The sequence below is a fragment of the Phragmites australis genome, chromosome 12 (assembly GCF_958298935.1).
Source record: "Phragmites australis chromosome 12, lpPhrAust1.1, whole genome shotgun sequence".
Lineage (NCBI taxonomy): Eukaryota > Viridiplantae > Streptophyta > Magnoliopsida > Poales > Poaceae > Phragmites > Phragmites australis.
In genome coordinates this window covers 17423950-17444828 of record NC_084932.1, presented here as the reverse complement: position 1 = coordinate 17444828, position 20879 = coordinate 17423950, and the positions used below count along the sequence as shown (strand labels likewise).

The following is a 20879-nucleotide window of genomic DNA, read 5'->3' as shown; positions in this document are numbered from 1 at the left end:
GAGGGGATCAAGAAATTTGATTACGTTGTGTAATTAGTGGAGTCCAAGTACGAATTTGAGCCATATGACTAAGTCTCGTGGATGGTAGGTATCGCTCTTGCATAACTCTTGTATTTTATATCTAATTATTATAGAAGATATAGATTTATTCTAGTTATTGGATACAGATGAAAGGAAATAATGATGTATGAATATTTTTTAATGTTAATAGCGCCTATTAATTGTAGATTTTCAAATTAATTGGAAGTTTCCAAACAATTGAGAGGAGAGGAGACGAGGAGATCAACTTTATTATTAACCATTTGATCGTGTAAGTTATACGGTGGAGATCATTTAAATTTGGTATAACTCATCCATTTTATACGAGTATAGATATAGATATATCTTTTTCCCAACCATTGACATTAGAGTTGTATAGCAAATAAATTTGTATTTCCAAATTAGGCTAATTAAAGGCGGTGATGAAGATGAATAACCACTTGCGTTGCCGAGTTGTTCTCCTTTTTAGTGAGGGTTACATAGTGAAACAACATAAGCGAAATATTTATTCTCCAGTAAATTAGGTCAGATAACTAAAAGCATCATAATTCTTGTCACACACCGATTCTATTTTCAACAGGCGATGTTTCGATGAACCATGTTTTACGAAATTCCGTACACCCATGTCCAAAATTTTCAAAGCACCCGTTTATTATTATCCATTCAAGAAAGCACTGAACAGCTGCACAACGAACAAGCTAGAAAAAAAAAGTACCTTCAGCTCCATTTCAAAAGACCACAAGGCGCAGAACAAAGCATTTTTTTTAGAAAAGGAGGCATGAAAAGAAACAAAAAAAAAGATCCATCCATGATCACAAAACTCTATGTGGCATCCTAATTAAATTAATTTTGGGAAACTCTATCTAACACCCCCATTGTGTTCCTTGTTAGGAGCAGCCAGCGAAGCTATGGCGAGCTCGAACTGCTCAAGGAAGCGAGATTGGAGAGGGAGAGGAGCTCCCTCGCCCCATACAACCCCCTCAGGCTCAACACGTTGGTGGACCCACCCAGACCAATGTGGGCCACGTGCTGCACATGGGTGGGGAACTCAATCTCGACGCTCGTGTTCATGTCCTCGTTGTTGTCCTCATGTATCTCGAAGATGCAGGAGAGGCTCTTGAAGCTCTTGATGAGCTTCCTGATCCCCGCCAACTAAGTCTCACGCCTTGCCACCTGTTGCTGCTCCTGGTTGGCGTTTCTCACATCCCCATTGCCGCTTCCTCATCTGTCAAGAAAGCAAAATGGTGAAGCTATATATAGTATAGCCAATAAAAAGATGCATAGCTTGTTACCAATTAATAGACATCTTTTACTCTTTGTGAGAAATATGTCAGACTCAGTATTGCAGAATTTCACAGCAAAAGTTTTCAACATGCACTTACTTGGAACTGAAGCATCTTGGCATGTTGCAGCTTGTGCCTCCGGCTCCTTGGGCTGCTGCTCACTGATTGGTGTAATGCTTGCTGATGGCGATTCTGACAGGAGCGAGTGAATCAAGTGTTGTGATTGTGAGTGCCTCAGTTTGGTCGCGCGCAGTATTCTGTAGAGAGAGAAGTGTGGGGTGCAAGGGAAGGCAGTCAAAGAATGGAGGTGGTTATGGTGGTTATATGGATGGATCATGGATGCAGAGGTGAGTTTATTATCAGTGCCTGAGTGCGGCCATGCAGACATGAGTTAGTTATCATGGTGGTGGTTATGGTGGTTATATGGTTGGATCATGGATGCAGAGGTGAGTTTGTTATTCTGAGGTCATCTCTAACAGAAATTTTAAAATTCTATCTTCTAAAATACTATTACAGCATCCACTAACATTATTACGATTTCTTCTATTTTTTCCATCTCCAACCGGCACCATATTTTCTACCTTCCATTACTCTCCTTCTCCACTCAGACCCACATGCATACACAGGCAACAGTGATACAGGAGCCCATTTTCTCCAGCAAATTTGCCGAAATCCTGCCGGTGCCCGCTTCACTGTAGACGTCAAAAAGCAAACTTGCCGTCTCTGTTGGAGCTTCGTTCAGGAGCAGTTGAGCAGCAAATGTACGGCAAACAGGAATACAGGAAAAAAAAAAGTCGTTTCAGTTGGAGATGGTCTTAGTGCGGGCACATAGTGACAGCTGCAGACATGAGTTTGTTATCAGCGGGAGTCACGGTTGGGAGTGGTGGCCTTGCCGTCCTCGCAAGTCTCTGCTCGGTGCCTGAGTGCGGCAGTTTAGGTTCGTTGTTATGTGCACGTATTCCAATGTATGTCTTTTTCTTTCACTGTTATTGTCACGGAAATTTAATCACTGTAACTTTCGGACTAGTGCCAGTGCCAATAATAATCTACCCAGATTCATGTGTTCCAAACCATATCTATACGTTATTTTAATCCCTCCCCCGATGAATACATGTTATTGCCATACATTTTTGTAATTTTCAGCAATAGAAAGGATAGGTGAAAAATAATAATAATTAAGTCGCATGGGAAAACAAACTTCATAACATTTTGGTTAACTTGGGATACTAAGGGTCTGTTTGTTTAGATTTCTGCTTCTTAGTTTTCCTGAAAAGCTGTGTTTTTGATTTTTCTTAAAAACTACTTTTGAATTTTAGTTATTAAATTTTAAAATAATTTTTTGGTTTGTCAGCACACTACCTCTCAGAAAAGCTACTCTCAGTTAGCTTTTCATCTTCTAATTCATTTTCTCGTAACCACTTTTCAGCAAAACTGTTTGTTTGAGCTTCTGACAGAAGTAAAAGCCAGAAACAGTCTGAAACAAACAAACCTAAGAGAAGTTAAATTAGTTATAGATTGAACATCTAATTTAGTTGAGCTAAAAAAAGATGCCATATACTACAGAAATGTCTTAACAAAGACCAAAACAAATGTACGTTTTGGGGATATACCTCATTGTGAGAGAACCATCATTTTGGTGAAAATTTTTGTATCATTTTGGTTTGCGCACAATACAAAATGAAAATCTCTTCTAAAACAATTTGAAGGTGGGTGTAATTCTACAAAACAAACTTGCTGATAGAATATAAAGTTGGCGAAATCATCACGCCTCGGAATTCACACGTCATTGATGTTTTCGTATCCTAATATGGGCCACTTTACCTTGAAAAGACTCGTTCCTTCTTTAGTAGCCAGGTCAACCCATGTGATTTCATCTAACAAGATTTCAGTACCACAACAGCCAAAGTGATATTCCCTGTGTCACAAAATAGATGGTGTTTTAAAGTTAAAAAATAAAATGATCATCTTATTCTTTTTTAATACTATTTATTATGTGAAAAATAAAACTTATATTAGAAAGAAAGTTACTTAATAGAGGAGTAAGATTAAAAATTTAGGTTAAAATTATCTTAAAATTGTAGAACGTTATGTATTTTGAATATTTTAGAAAAAGCTGAAACATCATTTATTTTGAGACAAAAGGAATAGTATGTTGTTTTGATATAAAACTGGATAGGAATTATGACCTGATTGTCTTGGCATTTAGTCTAAGCTTGCACTCCAGGGGTGGGCTCATATAGGGTCAAGGTGTACATATATACACTTAAATTTTTTTCAAAAAATTATATATATGTTTCACCCCTCTAAGCACTGCAACCCACCAATTTACCGCTAGGAATATGTCCTATTGGTGACAAAATGAGCGGAAAAAACAAACTTATTATCTTTGCAAAGCTAATTAAACTTTTTCTACTTTGAATCAAGGCTCCATATCAAATAGTTAGTTGACATAAATGAATTCTTTTCTAAATATAATTAGGGATTTCTCCAAATGGTGGTCTGTCATATTATGTAGATGTGTCTAGTGATCACGGTCCACGATAACTAAAGCACATATTGTCACAAGCCGACCAGCGTTGATGTGACCACATATCACAACCCATTGCCCACACGGTCATGCATAACGGCCAGATGTTATAAGCGACGACCACGTGCATAAGTACATCAATTCCTAAAAGGCTTAAGACAATATATGTAACTCTGTGACAACCATGTAGAGGACAGCAGCAGGAACAGCACAGACGCAAGCAAGGCGGGGGGTAGCGATGGTGGGGCACGGCGTGGGTGCAGACTCAAGTCTAAAGTGTAACAGCGGCACAGGCTCAAGCTATGCGGGGCGCGTGAGGCTGCACATGGTACAAACGCGACGAGTATGTACACTCAAATTAAAAATGTTGCGCCCATCACTGGTACACTCCATAACTCATGAAGGTATCATCAGTATGATCAGTCATATTATATTATTCATTACCTGTAATCTGTTCAGCAGTGTGATACTCCATAGCTGCTGGCAACAAATATTTGCCCGTGAAGGCACATTTGAGTAGCATCCTTACATTTGTAAAAGCCAAAGAAAGGGTCGCAATCAAGTCTATTCATAAGATTTTTGCTACTAGAAGTAATATTTGAAGTGAGCTTGGAACCAAGATGGCAAACTATAACATTTGAAGTGAGCTTGGAACTTAGATGGCAAACTATATCTGATATCATCACGGCAAGGTTGAAGCTCAGAAAGTATAGGAGCGCTATCGTACGGACAGGATGCAACTGATACTACAACCCCTCAGGAAGTATGAACACTGAAGATCTATCATATCATGCAAAGAGTGCTGATATCCGACACCAATTCACCAGCCCCATCACCAAATAAAAAGACGCTACCTCACCAGGAGAACATGGTTGAATGACTTTCATTGCAACGTCTTGACAAGTACATTCAGGGACCCTGCCACTGCCAGTGCCAGCAAAACAGAACAGCGAGGACTTTCATTGCAACATTTTAACGCCTTTCGATTTTGTAGAAACAAAGCTAAGGAAAAAAACTGAAATATTAGAGATCAAGCAAAAAAGACAATAGAGTAACTTTTTCTTGCAGAAGAACTGAGAACATATAGTATAAGTTATATTGCAGATACAACCAATCAAAAAACGGCCTTGGTCTTGCACTCTGGACTTACCTTGCTTAATATAAATTCGCTGTTTATCTAAAAAAACGGCCATGGTCTCAGCGCAACAGCTTCTACATACGACTGAAGCAAGGCAGCATGGCAGAGAACACTGTCATTCTGTACGGACTGTAAATGAATTTGAGCTCAATGACTCAGGGATGCTGGAATAATTTGAATTACTTGTCTTTGTTTTGTTAAGCGGCCAGCAGGAGGTTATAATATTTATAATGTCTGTTCAGCAGGACAAGAAATGACTGAAGGCTGCCATCCAGGTGGAAGGAGGTGCTTCAGCAGGACAAGAAATGACTGAAGGCTGCCATCCAGGTGGAAGGAGGTGCTTGTACCTTTCATCACAAGGGAGGGTAGAAGTACGATGAAACAGAAAACCCTAAGAAGAGAACACCTCCAATCGTTGCAACTGTGCGTTGTGAAATCTTGGATGCCAACATGCTCCCTCCTACCACTGCTAGAGACGTGCAGACTGTGTGCCCCAATGATGCTCCAACTGCAACTCCAATTGCATTCTTGTGGGTTGCGAGCTGTATGCCAACGATAGAGGAAGTGATGACTAGTAAGATACAATTTCGGCCTAACAATTTACAATTTTCTATAGTATCACATCCCTCAAGGAAAATAGAAACACATGACATGATCAACAAAATAGAAGGTCAGATATATCAAAGAGTTTCAGCAAGTTGAGCAGTGGCCTACCGCGATTGTTGCTATTTGGCTTCGATCGCCCCATTCCGCTAAAAAGGTTAAGATGAAAGCCTGCAACCAGAATAGAGAGTTAAATTCCAAGGTGTCTCATAACTAGTTGCATATCACAGGTAATCAATTGACAGAGATAGGTCATATCCATAAAAAACATGAGGAAACATTGCCAACGTGTAATAATCATCAATTTTTTGAAACAGGAACCACAGCTGTGCAGCATAACATAGAAAAGATCCCAAGAGTTAAAGCAAAAATTTCATCACAGAAAAGAAGGATTAAATGCAAAAACACTTGATCCAACACATCTGTTATACAGTACTGACTTATGCACATGCAATACCAAGGATTTGCCATGCTTTCATAAGGTAACAAAAACTGACCTCCAAAAAGATTGGTGTACAAAATCTTGTAAAGAACCTGCGAATGGTTGATTTACCTTGACCTGACTCAAGCTTCTCTTCCACCTGCTCACACGTACATGTACATCATTAGTTCATGAGTAAATTTCGCAAAACTATAGATACTTTGACAAAATTATCGCACAACTACAGATTTAAGCAATAGTTTCACAAAACTACAAATTTAATACCAATTTTATCGCAAAACTACAGATTTAAGCAATAGTTTCACAGAACTATAGATTTAGTGCCGATTTTATCGCAAAACTACAGATACTTTGGTAAAATTATCGCAAAACTACAAATTTAAACAACAATTTCACAAAACTACAGATTTAGCGCCGAATTTATCGCAAAACTACAAATTCTAGAGGAGTTGTTCCCAACCCCGTTACCATGACGACTAGACCCCGCTTACAGTCTCACAACAACTGCCAACTCATGAAACGAACTGTCCAAGAGCTTATGTGACTGCAAGCGAGGCCCATTCGTCAAGTTACCAGGTTTGCGATACAATCTATAGTTCTACGATAAAATAAACGCTAAATTTGTACCTTCGTGAAAAATTATTGCTTAAATCTGTAATTTTACGATTTGCGATAATTTTGCCAAAGTATATGTAGTTTCATGAGCTCCCGGACGGTCCGTTTCATGGGCTATCAACTGCTATGAGACTGCAAGCGGGACCCGATCGTCATAGTAACAGGGCTGGGAACAGCTCTTCTAGAATCTATAGTTTTGCGATAAAATCGGCGTTAAATCTGTAGTTTTATGAAGTTATTGCTTAAATCTGTAGTTTTGCGATAATTTTGCGATAAAATCGGCACCAAAATTGTAGTTTTGTGAAACTATTGCTTAAATTTGTAGTTTTGTGATAATTTTGTCAAAGTATATGTAGTTTTGCGATAAAATTGGCACTAAATATGTAGTTTTGTGAAACTATTGCTTAAATCTGTAGCTTTACAGATAATTTTGTCAAAGTTTCTGTAGTTTTACGAAATTTACTCTTAGTTCATTACTAGAAAAAGATTATCAAAGAATATGTAGTCCTTTTCAAAGCATATATTGCAGTTTAAGAGCAGGTATAACCATACACTTGTCCAATCTTGCAATTTAACTTACCTTTTCTATGGCCCTTGTTTTCATCAATAATAACTAACAAAATTGACATGTTTTACCAATAGTTTACTTCATGCCAAGGCATCTCAGTATTCGTACATTTGCCAGTTATTATAGAGTGCAGGTACCATGCCCTTTCTTCTCAGGTATCATGCCCTTTCTTTAGCTAACTGGCAAGAAAGAAATTATTCCTGTATATCCTAATCCTAGTACTGATGCTTTCAGGTGATCAATAGTGCACTTGTAATGCTTTATTTCTTTTTGACACAAGTGAATTGGTAATTCAAGATTCCAAAAGCTGCTGCTGGCATCTACAATTAGTGCATTACATGACCTCCTTTCTCTTTTGTTTGTCATCCTAGAATGCGCGCAATCAACCTTCAAATAATTATCTATGTTGTCATAGGATAATGATATTAGTGGATTTGTCAACAAAGAATTTTTTTCTCATTATATTTTAATACTTTAATGCTAACATGTAATTAAAAAAGTAATGGTCAAAGGTGTATAACAGAGACTGTCAATGTACAAAACAGCGAGTAAAAGAGAAAGGAGGTACTAGAATCAAACATCAAAACAAAAATCAACACAGTAACATTGTCTGTATACCGCCCCATGTTCAGAAAAAGGCCATGGCATACAATACAACAAAAGACGCAATAAATGAGATGCACTATGGATAAGAAAAGGCTATAACGAAAACAGAGCACATACTTCTTCCATTTCCTTCTTCTGTGATCCCTTCGTGTCAGACTTCCAAGCAATATACAACAACCGTAGTCCAAAGAACAAGTACAAAACTAGCATGTAAACAAAAAGTAGAGAGATCATGAGCAATGGAAAGGAAATATCAGTATGCTAAATTATTTCATATGCAAACATGGCAATTCTAGCCACTAGGAGTGATATCAGCTTATCCTAACCTGCCCAAAAAAAATAGAGATGTGTGAATTGTTTTACTCAATTTGCAAAGTGTTTAGAACCAAAGTAATGATGGGTGAGTCGATACTTAATACAGATTTGTCACATCCATCATTTTTGTGCTGTGATACCCTTTCAGTTCAGATAAAACAGTTCAACATCTTGGCACAGGTGTCACAGGAGACAAGGGCTAGGATAGCCTGGTATCTATCCTAGTGGGAAGAGCGGAAGAATTGAGTTATCCTTGCAGTAATATTAAAGGGAATGATCAAATGAAGAAACTAGAATAAATTGAGTTGTGCACATTGATGCAAGACAATAATAATCCTTTTCCAATATAATTTAAGACAAATATAATCGATTTTTCTCACCCCAGACAACCCAGGAGATTTGCATAATGATTAAGTCAGTAACATATAATATCTTGTTTTATTAATTTTTGTAAGAAAAATACTACTGCCAAACTGAGAGCCTGACAAGTGCAGATATGAAAAGCATGCACAACTAGCATACTGCTAAAACAAACACCTCAACACTCAGGATGTAAAAGAAAATGAGTACCTGTAGCAGCACTATTAGTGTGCTTCCTTGATATCAAGTTGGGCACTATTCTACCAAGTCCAGTTGACAATACCTTGAGTAAAAAAACATACATTAGCAGCATAGACAATCCTTTGTGACATCTGCTCAAACTAATAAGAGTTAAGAAGCTAGCATACAGGAAATTAAACACAAGTGCGAGCAACCCAGGTAAATGGTCTACAATAATAACACATTAAAAATAAACGGACAATGCATACCTCAAACTAAAATATAAACATCATATAAATTTATATTTGAACCTAGATATAGCAATATACCAAGGGTAAACCACAAACAACTATATCTAACCAGTTAAGAGACAAGCAGAATTGCAAAATTGACCCTTTTATTCCTAAGTTGTACAAGATCTTCCATAGTTGTATTTTCGTCGCATAGTAGAAGCAATATGAATTAATAAAGACGAGCATCAATTTAACAGCTCAAGCATTAATTCAACAACTCACCGTCATCACATAGAGCGCAGAGAGTGCTCCGGACAGCACAATTGACTTGGGGTGTCGCATCGCCATCAGCGCAGCAATGATAAAGGTCTCATCTCCAATCTACATCACCACCAAAAAAAATCCTAACATCAATTCATGTCTCACAAAAAACGTGCCCGACCAGAAGACCCTGCTTAGGTGTAGCAAATGCACACACCGTCAGGCCTATACTCTGGCACCACAGGCGATGGCAAAGCCGCACATCCAATTCTCGCAGCCAAGCCATTAATGCAGGCCATTTCCCAAACTCAAACCCTGGCAGTTCACAACAGTAAGCAATACCTCGCTGACCAGGATCATGGAGAGGCTGGCGAAGAGCGCGTCGAACAGCCCCGGTCCGACCTCGTCGAGCGCCACCCCGTGGTCTCCCTCCACCACCGCGCCCTTCTTCAGGTCGTGCAAGAATCCCTACCAAACCGCACCGGGCAACAATTAAAAATCAAAAATTTGGCACGAAAACGACACCTTCAATCGCAAAAAGGAACTCGCGCAAAGTGAGCAGAATCCCTCACCCCGGCGCGGCGGCCCAGCGAGGTTCCCGACGCATCATCCCCAGCGTCCGCCGCCTGCACGATGAAACGCAAAATTCCTCAAGAACCTCCTGGCAAGAAATATCGCTCCTGAGCCAGGAGAACTGAAAGAAGCCTCCGCTCAAAGATCTGAGCTTGGCATGGGTCAGGTCCTTACCCCGGATGCGGCGAGCGCGAGGAACGCGACGAGGGCGACGAGGAGGAGGGGTGCTCTAGGGCTCGGATCCATCCCGGGGTATGGATCTCGCGAACCCTAGGAACCCTCTCAGATTTGGGAGATTCCTTTCTCGGATTGTCCGCTCCTCTTTTTTTTTCTATTTAAACAGCTGTGGGAGAGGGATTAACGAGGTCAGTCAAGGATTGTGGGTGGGTTGCTGGGGGCAGGGTTAAAAAAACCCGACAAAAATCACGATAACCGATTATTTCGACCTGTGTGGTAATCGAATTTAAATTAAAAATTAAAAAAAATCAAAAAAAGTCTTTAAAAACTAGATACAATTTTAAAACCTTTTGTGAAAAAAAATTCAAAAAATAATGTTGTTTGCATCTTATTCTATATGGAGGAAGTTTGAGAAAAATGAAAAAAATTGGAACGTGAGGCTCAGTTATTAACTCATATAAAGAAAAAGTTTAACATGAAAACACATATTTTTCTGGTGTAAAATGTATCTTAAGAGGAGCTTTAAAATTGATTTCACTTTATTTAGGGTTTTATTAATTTCTCTATAATTTTTACAAAGTTCACAAGCATAAAGTGAATATGTTATGAAACAGCACTGTAATTAAATTTTTCATGTCTACTATTATTTTTTCTACGTAAATTATAGTATAAATAAACTAATAAAAGTGGTTCACTAATTTTTGAAGTGTGATGGGTCAATTATGAATTAATCTAGTCGCAACACATTTACACAATCCTACATGTTACAATACCTAATTCATGAGTTCATGTATTTTTAAAAGACATAGGATCGTGTAAGAAGACTAACAAAATTAGTTTCATAATTTTTGAATTAGCAAAGAGTAAATTATGCATTTAATTTGGTTTAACCAATACATTTTCTCACAGAAAATTTTGAACTTTTTTATGAGCATAAATATTTTTATCATGTAGATCATGTTACAAGGAGACCAACAAAATTTGTTTCACTTGATTTGTAGTTCAGATGAATTAGTTATTGATTTTACGAGATTGAGATAATTTTTAGATTTTTTGTTGAATTTCACTAAAATCGAGAAAACTGATAAATCGAGAAAACCGAGTGGTTATCGAGAAAACCGAGCGATCAAATTTTACCAAATAAATTTTATTCAAATTTTTACTGAGCTTCGATTGGTAAACCGAACCCTGCTGTAGAGGAGGCAAAAAGTTACCAAAGATGGCCGTTTTGCTCGAGTGATTTTCAGTATTTTCATGCGTTGGTGTGTGTTTTGGCCAAACTCTGCCAAGTCAGGGTAAGTACCTTGTCATTGGACCATTATTATTATTCGATTTTGTGATAAAGTGCTTGCACTATAGACGGTTAGGTAAAATGCTATATGATGTTGAGGCAAAACCGCAAAAGTACACAGGTCTCAGTACCTATAGATACGGCTAAATAACCCTGCATTAAACGCTATTCAAACTACCAGTAAAACCATTGTAGTTTTCTAATCATCCATAAGCCCAGCCATGATTTTTTTTATTAAAAAAACTGGCAGCAGCCTTGAGGGCCTTACACAATCCCCTCCAAACTTAGTTAGCCATCTTTAAGTGATATGAAATCCTATAGCATTAAACCGTGTTTACTTGCAACAATTTGGGTAGCATTATTTCCACCCTACGTACTACATGATGCATTGTGTCCATAAGCTCAATTGTGTTATCAGTAAATATGAAATATTACCATTATAGTGCTTTGGAGGTTGTGATTGTTATGGATGATCTCTAAAAGCTGCTCTACTACTCATTCCATAGAGATTTTGAGTCACCATGCCTGAACTATTGCTAGCACACGTGATGGTGGATGTTTTGATTGTCCAACAATTGTCTGCTTTTGCTTGCTGGTGACAATTTTTCAAACATGTGAGTAGCAACACCCATTTGGGACAGAACTTGAGCGTAGCCGTTGTAACATTATTGTGTAGAGTGTTGGGATCGAAATCTTAGACAATGTGGATCTTCGCTTACAGAAATGCTGAAGGGTCCTCGGGGTGACACATGTTTGCGGTGGAACAGTTTTTCGATCGATCTTCTGGGTACAGTATGGTCCTATTTATAGCCTGTACTCGATCACTCCAGGCGTGGTTTACAGGTCCTACCCCTTTACCTGCTACATTCTCGGAATATTCGAGGGCATTATAGTACAAATAAGCATATTTACATAATTACAACTCTGTCCCAAACGACCAAAGCGGGCCCCACTATCCAGTTGTGATCTTCGGCTTTGAAGATCTGCTGAAGTCTTCTCCATTCCGTCGTCCGCGGGATGGCCTTCGGCTTCTGAGCGAAGACCGGCTGCTACCTTCGCCCCCCGTGGTCAATCAGGACCGCTGGCACTGACTTCGGCCTTCGGTTGAAGGCTCGCCACCGTCTTCGCCGAGACTGCGGGCACGCCTACACCCTTCGACTGATGGAGCTTCGCAATCTTTGCAACCTTCAGATGCAATTCCTAAAACGAACATGCAGTGACAAGCATGTAGTCTTTCCAATAGACTTCGAGCTATCCTCTGAAGAGGGGGGCGGGAGATCATCCCCAACAGTAGCCCCCTACTGGTAAGGTTTATCTTCGATGGGCCGAACCTGTAGTCTTTAAGATGCATCTCAATGCCGTCCCCTTCGACCTATCAAAGTCTACTGTGGCGGATGCACTTCGTTCAAATTGCCTTTATTTTTTTTAGCATGACCATGCGACCCCTGGGTAACTGTATCATTGACATGCATTTAATGCCCTCGATGTATACCGAAGTGTCATTTTCCTCGTCGGTTCAAGTTCCGATGCACGCAGTTTTAACCGTCAGCCCCTTTGCTATAAATACCGCCCCGCGGTCACTTGTTTTTACCGCGCCTTTGCTGAAGCTTTCGTCTCGTACGAAGCCTCTGACAGTTCTTTGAGTCCTTCTCGGACGAAGCCCCTTGCAGCTCTCCGCGTCCTTCCCTGTTCAAGGCTTCCCCGTTAATCCGAATGGCACGGAAGGTCAGGTCTTCTTGCCTGAAGACAGACTGGATTGGGCAGTCTAAGGTGGATCACGAAGTGTTGGCCAGCCTCGTGAAGGAAGGATTGATTAACGATGTTTCCAAAGTTTGTCTCCCCAGCAATCAGGAGATAATGGAGCCCGCTGACGACGAAGCAGTTGTATTTGTTCATTATTTCCAAGCAGGTCTCCGCCTGCCATGCGATGACATGGTTATTAAAGTGCTAAAGTTGTTCGAAGTTTATCTTCACCAGCTCACGCCCAATGCCATAGTGAGGATGGGGCTTTTCGCATGGGCCGCTCGGTCAGAGGGAGCGAAGGCATCCACAAGGGCCTTCGCTACTGCTCGTCGTCTTCATCACCAACCAAAACTGGTCTTCGCCCGGGGCATCCAGAGCGACGCTCATTATGGTTGTTTACAAGAACAAATGGCCGAGCGACTGGACTCAGTGGTGGTTCTACCATAAGGTGGATACCGAAGAGTTTCTTATCTCGAAATGTGAGGAAGTCAAGGGAAACCGTGCGCCAGACGTGCGCTTGAAAACATCCCAACAAACAGCTCTCGAAGTCTTCGCCAAGTGCGCAAAATATCTATCCACCCGTGACCTGGTAGAGGAATTTATAGCTGCTGGGGTGTGGCCCCTTAGTCGGGATTGGAGTATCCCGGAGTTTGGGGAGAAGGGGCCCGAGGGTCTTTGCCGACCTCATCCTTCCGTGCACGGCTTCACGGGTATACAATTGTCTGCCTTTAAAACATCTATATATATTTATTAACTTCGACGACACTTTATGCGTATTGATCTTTTCCAGATTTGTCGGTGTCCGAAGTAAAGGCCAAAGCTATAATGCTTGTTGGAAAATTTACACCGGGCGAAGCCCAGCTATGTGCCGAACAAGGCCTCATTCGAAGACTCAATCGAGTATTGGAATATAGGGGCCTTTCTTACCGGGAAAGGCCGAAGGCTTGCGCAGTGCTGCAGGGTACCGAAGATGGCTCCCCGCCAGAAGATTCTAATGAAGAGGTTCCCGCTGGCCCTCTGAAGAAAAGGAAACAGTCCGAGTGATCACCCTAGGGTGGCTGGAAAAAGAAGGCGCTTGCCCTTCGGAAAAGGCCACGCGAAGTTGCCTCCGATGTTGCCCGCGAGGAAACGTCTCCGGAGGGTTCAGCCGCGCCGCGTGATGTGCCAAGGCGAGAAACTCCAGAAGGCACCCAGGAGCCCCGGCCTCCGAAGTCAGGGTTTTGCTCTCGCGTGGACCTTCCCACGCTGATTTTGAGCGACGACGAGGAGTTAGAAGAGACGGGAACCATCCTTGAGGCTACCACCCAGGAAACCGAGATCAAAGGAGCCGAAAATATTGAAGTGGTAGCCTATTCTTCGCCGTCGTCGTCTTCGAGTTCCTCCTTCGGGACTGAGGCGTCAAGTCCAAGCGCGCCCCACCGTGGCGGAAAAGGGTTGATGGGCCATGGCGGGCTACTTGATGCGAAGGCCATAGCGCCCGAGACGTTCAAGGCTTCATCCTTCGAACCAAGCACCGGGGAGGTCAATGACGCGAAGAAAATTTTTAGTACCTTCGTCCTGCCCGAGCTTGAAATTTCGCTTGCCCGAAAGCCCGTCAGCGAACTTTTCGACGCTTCTGATGTGGCAATTGCAAAGGTATACCAGTATGTTCCATTATTATCATTATTATTAATTTGTACTTATGGTAATTGCTCATATCCATGCAACATCCCAGGCTTTGCTTATATCGCGGGCTCAGCGCAAGCAGGAAGAGAATTCTGAAGCCCGCGCCCGGAGTGCAGACGCACAAATTGATATGCTGCAGAAGCGTGCTGAGAAAGCTGAAGAACAGAAGAGTGAGTTTTCGCATCAAGCGAGGGAAACTGAGTCGCGCTTGGAACAACTTGAGAAGGAACTTAGCGCCTTTCGCTCGGAGAAACAAGTGGCCGAAGAGGAAGTGAAATGCTTGCGCCAAAACCTGCAATCCTCTGAAGCGCAAGTATGTGACCTGCAAACGCTTTGCGCCTCAGAGAGCGCTAAGACACAGCATCTGCAAGGAGAGGTGAGCGAGGCGAAGGCTCTCTCTGAAGATGCTTTGAACGCGCTTGGGGAGCTTGAGCCGAAGGCTGTCGCTGCGTGCAAAGCTATCAGCAATACCTTCGAAGGTATTGGTGCCTCGACGACGCCCCCAATACTCGACCTTGTCGGGCTGGGCGGACTTATAAGTTGGACCAGTGAAACCAGCGGGAGCCTTCTCCCAGCCGCTCAGCTGTATGGCGACTTCTGCGCGATGGTTGCCGCCCAGAGTCTTGTCCGGTTAATTGAAATGATGGGCTACAACCATCATACCGCACTTCAAAAGCCTACCTTCGGGTACCCGACGGACATGTCAACTTCGGCCGTCACGAGGGCGTCGAAGACCACTACCTGATCGTTTACCACCAACTATTGGTGCAAACACGGTCGCGAGCTCGCCCTCCGAGAGGCGGAGATGAACTGGCAGCGAGTATGTTGCTTCATATTATTGGTTTTGTTGTCTTTTCGGTCGTACACTTTTTTTTATGAAATATTTCTTTTGCAGGCGAAGGAGAGGGATGATCCCTTGTCTAAAGCTACAACCGCGGCGGTTGAAGAAACTGGGAAGGTGGGATGATTCAGCGCGAAGTGTCATTTTGTTTTGAGTTTTCCTTATGTGATGGGGCAATGTATTATACATTGACGACGCAATATATATTATATTTGTTATGAAATGTTCTTGACTTGTTGCGCTCCCTGCACAAGTCCTCCCTTCGGACACTGTGCAGGTAGCCGAAGAGGCTGTCCCCGTTACCATGATGAGGGACAAGTTTTTTGTGTCTTGGTCTTGCTGGGAATCGTTTCACCGCCGACATCCCGAAGTTGAGCTTGAGCGGTACTGGCATGCGAAGTGTAAGGCGTACGATGCCATGAATACTAGGACCAAAGCGTTTTGGAAATATTTTAGCCCTTCAACTTTAGTTAACCGCTGAGCTGAGCGCAACCTGCGCCGTACCGCGCACGGAGACGTCGAGGGTCCGCCTATGCTCCTTGAGCCGAAGATTGAGCCCGAAGACGACGATGAGCTCCCACTTCACCAACCGCAGCTTTGCTATCACTGCGGTCCCTCTTCGCAACTAGTTGAACATACGGGAGGCGAAGATGATCTTCGAGCGCCTCCGTTGACTTCGACTCATGTTGGGTCCCCTTTGGCCCCAACCATGCATTTTCATGCAAGTGAAGGCATAGCCTTTCAGTTTGCTTTTAGTCAATGGTATAAGGATTTTATTGATCCTGATGTTGACCGCTTTGCGGAATAAAGGTTGCATTTACAATATTACTACTTTGCTTCTTCTTTTTGGCACTTCGGCGGCATCGTGCTTGAAGTGACATATTGGCATTTCGCAATGTTTTTGGATGTTAGGAACGCCTTGTTGCTTACTCGAGCGAAGTCTTTTTCGGTGAATGATATTCTCGATTATTCATGTGGGCGTCGCTTTTGATAGAAATTTATTTTGTTCGAGAGCGGATGTTCTTAGGGCAGTTTTGTCTGAGGGTTCGCTTTTCTTTTGGTGCGGGGGCAAGCACTCTTAGTCCCCTACTTCTTACCTCGAAGCGCGTCTCCTTCTCTTAAGTCGCGCGACACTTCGACTTCTCTTCCGAAGGTTTATTTTTCCTTCTGTACGGGGGCAGGCACTCTTAGCCCCCGACTTTAGCTCGAAGTTTGTTGCATTTTCTTAGGTCGAGCGACACTTCGGCTTCTTATATATATATATATAATTTATTTATTTATTCTTAAGGTCGAAATTGTACGTCTTTTTTCGTTGACACTTCGCACCTCTAGTTGTGCCGTCTACTTGCGGCCCTTCGCTCATCGATTGGTGTGTCACCCTGCTCTTAGGCTGGCGCACTTCGACGACAAGTTACCAATACTCAGAACAAGCAATATTTTCTGGGGGTACTTATACTATATCGATGTTTACAAGGATTCCTGCCTCGTTAAAAACCTCACCCCCTAGCGAAGGGGTCCCCCTGTGAGGAAAAGAGTGCAGTTCCCGTACAATTTGATTACATGAAAAGAAAAATCGCATAAAGAAAAATTACACAAGCTTCATTTTGGCCACCATTGCTGTCAGGCGTAGAACTTGCGAAGGCTGTCCGCATTCCAAGTATGTGGAAGCTCCTCGCCCTCCATATTAGCCAAGTGATATGAGTCGGGTCTTAACGACCTTTTGACTAAGAAAGGACCGTCCCATTTGCTCTATAGCTGTCCCACTGATGATGCATTACCGAATCTTCACAGCACCAAATCTCCGGGGATGAAGTTATTTTTGGATATATTCTTGTCTCTCCATTTTCTTATCTCCTGTTGATATCAGCCCAGATTTTTGATGGCCTGCAATCTCATTTCCTCGAGGGCATCCTTTGACATTAACTCTTCGCCTTGCTCTGGTTTGTTCACGACCCTAAATAATTTATTTTTGCATTCCTCTGGGGTCATTGCCTCCTCGCCGAAGAGGAGGTGAAAAGGTGTGAAACTGGTTGGTCTTACTACCATTGTTCTTATAGACCATAAGACTTTAGGCAACTCTTCAACCCATTTCCCTTTTGCCAGTCCCTGCAGGCGCTTCGCGACACCAGCGAAGACGATGTCGTTTGCTCTCTCGACGGCCCCATTAGACTGTGGGTGGTATACAGATGCGAAAAGCACTTTGATCCCAGACCTTCGCAAAAGTGTCTGAATCCTGCACTGTCAAATTAAGTGTCGTTGTCTACTGTTACTTCATGCAGGACTCTGAAACAGCATATGACATTCTGCCACAAGAATTTCTGTATATTTCTCGATGTTATGTTTATGAGTGGCATCGCCTCCACCCACTTGGAGAAGTACTCGACCGCAACGATGGCATATCGTAAATTTCCTGGAGCGGCTGTGTCGGAGGGTTAACTCCTGTTGCAGGGATCCTGAAGGACCCTTTTTTAGAGATTCAGCCGGGGGGATGATTCTGAATATGTTTGCTGGAGAAATAAATGGATGCAAATGCGATGGCAGGTGGGGTGCAATGATCTAATGCAGAAAAGAGTAAATACGCTGAGGGGTTTTTTAAACAGGTTCGGGCCGCACTGCGTGTAACACCCTACTCCTGTGTGGATGCTATAAATGCCATGAGAATGTCTCAGGAATGTGCTAGTTACAAGAATGTTTGTCTATCCTAGAGCCTCGGGCTCCTTGTTCTTCAGTGGTCTCAGCTTCTGTGCTTGTACTGAGGGTTCTTCGAGACTTGGCATCTGCGCTCTCCGAACCTCTGAAAGAGTTCGTCTTCCTCTGTCTTTGTCCATGCCTGCCGGCCGCTTTAAATACCCGCCGGCAGTAGCGTGCCCCGAAAGGGAGGGCACGAGTTCCAAGGCACCATAAATGGAAAGGGCGTCATCATAGCCTCTGCGTGAAGTGACAGGGGTTGAAAACGCGCCCCGCACCCGGTCTTCAGTCGTCATGATGGCGCTGGCAACGGGCACCGTGGAGAGGGCCCACCGGGCAGCCGCAGAGCAGCCCGGCATGCCCGCTTGGTCTTGTTCGCCTGCCACAGCACCGCGGCAGACGGAACGCCTTGGGCCTCGGGATGCTATCCCGAGGCGCGTCGGATGGCACAAAAGGGGACCCGTGCATTAAATGTCCCCACACCCTTCTGCCAGAAAATGGCAGGGACTGACACCGAGCGTGGCGGGAGCAGTTAGAGGTGACAGGCCACGCGCGCTCTTAAATGCAGCATCGGGCCTTTCACTGGCTGACACCTCATCGCTGGACCCCTCTGGGGGCCACTGACGGGGGGCTTCCTGGGACGTCGGGGAACTGAGTGCTCGGGGGTCACTGTTCACCTCCTCGGGCACTCTCTCCCGAAAACCCCCTTTCTTGGTCCTCGGGGAACCGAGTGCTCGGGGGGCTACTGTTCATGGCCTGAGCACTCTCTCCCAGAACTACCTTCCTCGGGTCCTCGGGGTACTTGGGTGCCTGGGGGGCCACTACTCGCAGCCCCGGCACACCCCTCCCGGTACTCGGTTCTCCTAGTCGTCGGGGGACTTGGGTGCTCTGGGGTCACTATTTACCTCCCGAGCACTCTCTTCCTGGTCACTTAGTCTTCGCAGATCATCGGGGAACCCGGGTAGTCGGGGACCACTGTTTGTGGCCTCGAGCGCCCTCTCCTAGAACTTAGTCCTTTTTTACCTCGTGGAGATGACCCCCGCGGGAGGGTGCCACATGGCGGATTGCTGGCCTGGCCTTGGGATTCGGGGATCCCTGGTTCCTGATTCACCAATAGCAGCCCCCGGGCCCATTGACAGGCGATGGCCCAGAGACTGCGGATAGGCCCTTCATCGTCATCGAGGTCGAACCCAGCACCGACGCCACGAGGCGCGCTTTTAGGCGCTGGCCTCTCCGGCCCGGGCTTTTGGTATGGCCCAATGGGGAGCCGAACGGACGCGCGTCCAGCCGACTCCCGAGGTGCGTGATAACGAGGCGGGCGGCGCGTGATAACGAGGCAGGCGGCGCACATGGCAACCGTGCTGATCGAGGATAGTGCGCCTGGCAACCGTTGACAACCGCGTGGCCCGACGGAGATTTGCCTGGCGGTTGCGCTGGCCGAGGAAGTTGTCTCGCTGATCGCACCGCCGCAGGCGACGTTTGAATTTCCTTGAGGTATAAAAGGAGGAGGGGAGCGAACCACCCCCTCTTTATGGCATATTTGCGATCAAGTCTTCTTCTTCCTTGCGCTCCTGAGCTCTCGCCCTCCCTTAGGCGATCAGCGCACCTCTCTTCCCCCACCGTTCCAACTCATCCCCCACCCTGACAAAATGCCGAGAGCAGGAGGTAGCTGCCATGACAAGACACACGACAGCATGCTGCCAGAGTCCCGGTTCATTAATGAGGAGGCGGTGGATAAAGTGCTGAAGATGTTGGTTTCCGAAGGCCAGCGGGAGGCCTCGGTGGTGAGGCCGGTGACGGGCCCGCTGGGGCGCATCATTATCTTCGCCGCCTTCGTGGCGGCCGGGCTGGTGCCGCCATTCTCGACCTTCTTCCTCCAGATCCTCGACACGTTCGGGATCCAACTAGAGCACCTCAGCTCGAACTCGGTCGTCGCCTTGGCGATCTTCACCCACTTCTGCGAGATGTTCATCGGGGTGCCGCCGTCGGTGTCGCTCTTTCGACATTTCTTCATGCTGCAGCCGGCCGGGAAGAAGAGGGGCTTCTCCACCGCTGATGTCGCTGACTGCTGCAATTTTTGGCTGCCGGACGGCCTGGCGGAATAGTACATTCCCCAGGTGCTGCGGAGCAAATGGGACGACTGGCGGCGCGACTGGTTCTACATCGACATCAGTCCCCATGACCGCCTTACGTTGCCGGAGATGGCGGTGGAGCCCCAGAGGTCAATCTGGGAGGCGCCACCGCAGACGGACAAGCGGATGCAGCCGGTCCTGGACCGCATCGACTTCCTGCGCCAGGCCGGCCTTACGTCGGTTATGGTGGTGGCGGACTACCTGTGCTGCCGCCTAGCGCCTCTACGGGAGCGGGTCCGCCCCTGCTGGATGTACACGGGCTCCGAGGACATCACCGGGACCCAGATCGACGCGGAATGGGACCTGGACGATGCGGCGCTGGGGGGCCTGCTCCGGGTGGTGACCGGCATGGAGGACCTGACCCGGGCGGTGCTTCCCCGGGAGCAGCTGGCGCTCTGCGCTGACCCGAACCGGGTGGCGCTGCAAGCGACGCTGCACGAGTTCGATGCCTAGTGGCTGGTCGACCGGCGAGGGCACCGGAACCCCGGGACTATCCTGATCCCCGGGGTGGGCAAGGCGACCGACCGCGCTCTGAAGGCCTCCGGCCCTCGGAGCGCGGAAGCCACCAGCAGCAGGCCGCAAATGAGCGACAAGGGGGC

At 44.8% G+C, this 20879-nt stretch overlaps 1 protein-coding gene across 15 annotated transcripts; it reads right to left on the bottom strand.

Annotated features, from left to right (window-relative positions):
• Window positions 1-826: 826 nt before the first annotated feature.
• LOC133886657 (GDT1-like protein 3) lies at window positions 827-10117 on the bottom strand. Of its 15 annotated transcripts, none has more exons than XR_009903405.1 (11): window positions 9918-10117; window positions 9743-9796; window positions 9513-9638; window positions 9192-9290; window positions 8707-8779; window positions 7939-8024; window positions 6144-6171; window positions 5702-5761; window positions 5335-5529; window positions 1422-1579; window positions 827-1264 (listed from the first exon to the last, which is right to left on the bottom strand). XR_009903405.1 is itself a non-coding variant. In XM_062326418.1 (10 exons), the coding sequence occupies exons 1-10, from the start codon at window positions 9987-9989 to the stop codon at window positions 1239-1241; spliced, it is 819 nt and encodes a 272-aa protein (XP_062182402.1). In that variant the 5' UTR covers window positions 9990-10117; the 3' UTR covers window positions 833-1238. The 15 variants fall into 15 exon arrangements, 12 of the variants coding, with proteins under 12 accessions (XP_062182402.1, XP_062182399.1, XP_062182401.1 ...); XR_009903406.1 differs by lacking the exons at window positions 827-1264; window positions 1422-1579 and adding exons at window positions 4713-4851; window positions 5000-5116; XM_062326418.1 differs by lacking the exon at window positions 1422-1579 and having other exon boundaries at window positions 833-1264.
• Window positions 10118-20879: the final 10762 nt, after the last annotated feature.